Source organism: Callithrix jacchus, chromosome 20 (genome assembly GCF_049354715.1).
Source record: "Callithrix jacchus isolate 240 chromosome 20, calJac240_pri, whole genome shotgun sequence".
Taxonomy (NCBI): domain Eukaryota; kingdom Metazoa; phylum Chordata; class Mammalia; order Primates; family Cebidae; genus Callithrix; species Callithrix jacchus.
The window spans coordinates 24757840-24760651 of NC_133521.1; the positions used below are offsets into that span (position 1 = coordinate 24757840).

General features: G+C 59.7%; 1 protein-coding gene across 10 annotated transcripts in view; it reads left to right on the plus strand.

Moving 5' to 3' along the window:
* SLC9A5 (solute carrier family 9 member A5) overlaps positions 1 to 2812 on the plus strand; it is a 33926-nt gene that overhangs the window by 10620 nt on the left and 20494 nt on the right. For 4 of the 10 annotated variants that reach the window (XM_035282105.2, XM_035282107.3, XM_078357404.1 and 1 more), the window contains exons 1-2: positions 36 to 181; positions 1247 to 1498. The exons of 5 other annotated variants lie outside the window; for them this stretch is intronic. In XM_035282105.2, coding sequence (XP_035137996.1) covers positions 1312 to 1498 — 187 coding nt within the window. In that variant the 5' untranslated portion in view covers positions 36 to 181; positions 1247 to 1311. Of the gene's footprint in view, positions 1 to 35; positions 182 to 800; positions 1034 to 1246; positions 1499 to 2812 lie in introns of those variants that run through there. One more of the 10 variants, XM_035282106.3, reaches the window with a different exon arrangement.

Below are 2812 nucleotides of genomic sequence, written 5' to 3' on the forward strand. Positions count from 1 at the left end.
AGCTCGCGCCCCGCCTTCGAGAAGGAACGGAGGGCGGGAGGCTTTCATCGGTCTGGGGGTAGTGAGGCTGTGTTCTCTTTGAGGGGTGTTAAGACAGATGGGGGAGAAGTTTCTTTAGATAGTGGCCGGCAAGGCCTCTCTCAGTTGAGGGACAAGATGATCCTCGTTCCTTCCATTTGAGGTATGAGTGCATGTGGTTTCCTCATTTGGGGAAAGCAGTGAGTGGGGGGGGTCCCTTCAATTTGGAGCAAGAAGTGAGAATAGATTCCACTCAGTTTGAAGGAAGAGGTGGGATCAGTTCCCTTTAGTTGTGGGAGGAAGAGGGAAAGATGCCCTTCAGTTTTCTGGGAAAAGATGGGATGAGTCAGTTTGAGGGGGCAGATAGAACACGTTCCCCTCAGATTTGGAGGAAAAGTGGGATGGGTGCCCTTCAGCTTCAATGAAAAGTGGAGACAATCCTCCTCTGGTGCGAGATGAGCCGAATGCCCCTCAGATTTGGAAAAGGCTGGGTGCATCCCGCCTAGTTTGAAGGGAATCAGCAGGCTGGGTTTGCCATAGGTTCCTGTCAGCTTCATGGAAGAGATGAGACAGTTCCCTGTAGTGTGATTGAAAGGGATAGCCAGGTGCCCCTCGGTTTGGGAGATGAAGAATAGCCTTCCTCTTCCCCTGGAATAAGCTGGGCCAGTCTGGGCCTTGGGGTTTCTGGGGACGTCGGGGGCAGCGTTGTCCATCACTGCTTTGGGGGAGCATCCAGTGCGCGTGCGCAGCTCAGGTCCTGGCGGGGGCCGGCGGGGGGTCCCGGGCTTGGGAGCGCGGCGCCGAGGGCGGCAGGGCACGGTCCCCTGCCGTCTGCAGCCGGCCGCGCCTGGGCCCCAGGGGAGGGCTGCTAGTCGCCCCGCAGCGCTGGCAGAGGAGGAGCCGTGCCCCTCCCGTCCTGACCGCGCCCCCCGGCGAACCGTCGCCCTTCCCGCTGCGGGCTGCCCCAGGGGGTCGTGACCGCGCACCGCTTTGAATCCGGTGGCAGCGGTATTGGGTGAGCAGACTCGGAGGAGTAGGTTGTGGAACTTGGGGGAGAGCTAAACGGGAATTTCCGGAGCTGGGACTGATTTAGGGAGGAAGGAGGAGGGGGTCCCAGACTACGGGCGTCCGGGGCAGGGTCTCCGAGCCCGAACTGGGCTTGGGGGTATCGGAGCCAGGATTGGGGGGAGCGGGGCCCACGTGCCTGTGACGCGGGGGCGCCCGGTAGGTGGCGGCGGCGACGCGGGGCCGGCGGCCGTGCGGTGCCGGGAGGGCGGCTGGGCAGGAGACAGGATGCTGCGCGCCGCACTGTCCCTGCTCGCGCTGCCCCTGGCGGGGGCGGCCGAAGAGCCCACCCAGAAGCCGGAGTCCCCGGGGGAGCCTCTCCCAGGCTTGGAGCTCTTCCGCTGGCAGTGGCACGAGGTCGAGGCACCCTACCTGGTAGCCCTGTGGATCCTGGTGGCCAGCCTGGCCAAAATCGGTAAGTGCGTGTGTGCGTGCGCCAGGCCAACGGCCCGCGGCGGACCCGCCCCCAACACCCCCACCTCCTCAGTCCTCAGATTGGGGCTGGCTTCTTGCAAGGTGCCGGGACTCAGGTTTGGATTCCACAAATCCGGGCTCTCCCCGAGTTCCTGCGTTGCCTCTTGTGGGTCCCTGGTCCCTGTCTTCTCCCGTGGGAGCTCTGAGGATTTGCCTTTCTGAAGGGCTGTCCCCTGCTCTCCCCAACTCCATCTTTAGGCTCCTTTGCCCTCTCTGCATCCCTCTTCCCCTTGCAGTAGGCCCTCCTCAGTCTGGTCTCTCCCCCACCAATCCTCGGCCTCCCAGAAACCTCTGTCGGCAGTGAGGACATGTGGGGACATTGAGGGGAGGGTGCTCTCCCACGAACACAGGCATCCTGGTTCTGAAGAAGCAGCCTTCCCTGGAGACCACGTCTGAGTGTCCATTCCCTTGGGAAACTACACCACCGCCACTTCTCCTCTGCTCCCCACTTAAAGCTGCTGCCTTCTCGTGCCTGTGTGTGGGGACCCCCCCTTCAGGTCCACATTCTTCCCACTTCAGGGTATAAGAAACTTCCATGTACCGGGGGCTCCCTGTGTGCTGCCTACCCTAGAAGCTTTCATACTTCCGACCTCTTCAGTCCTGACAGCATTGAAGGCTGTGCTTCAGACTTCTTTTTCCCTGAATAGAGCTGCTTTTCATTGCCTCTGCTCCTTCCTCCTCCCTTCGGAGCAGCCAGTGGTCCCTCCTCCCACCAGAGACCCTCCCCCTTCTCCCTGTTGTGCAGGCTCTGCTGTGGGGGTGACTAATTATAGCTGAGCGTTGCTACTCTCTCCCAATGGATGCTGGCACAGCCTGTACTCCAATCTCACCAATACAGCCTTCATGGAGGAATCACCCAGAGCCTAGAATTTGCCTCCCTTCTCTCACAGGGACAATGCTGGGGGGTGAGGGGGCTGGGCAGGAACAGAACTCTCCACTCTTGTGGCAGCCTGAGATTCATAATGGAAAGTGGGACTCCCGGAAGCCTGGTTCTGTGATGGGGCTTGGATCGAAGGGCTGGGGTTAATGCATAGAGATGCAGATGAAATACGATCCCTGAAGGAGAGGAGTGGGAGACCAAAGTAGGGACAAGTATGGAGAGATCTATGACCACGCTTACCTTAGAGGCCCAGCAGCAATGAGAGTAAGAGTGAAAGGAGCCTCAGATTTGGAGCCAACAATTGGATTTGCTGAGAAGACTGAGTTGCAGAAGAGTTACTGTCTTAGAGCTTATAGCAACAACTGCAGTTTTCCC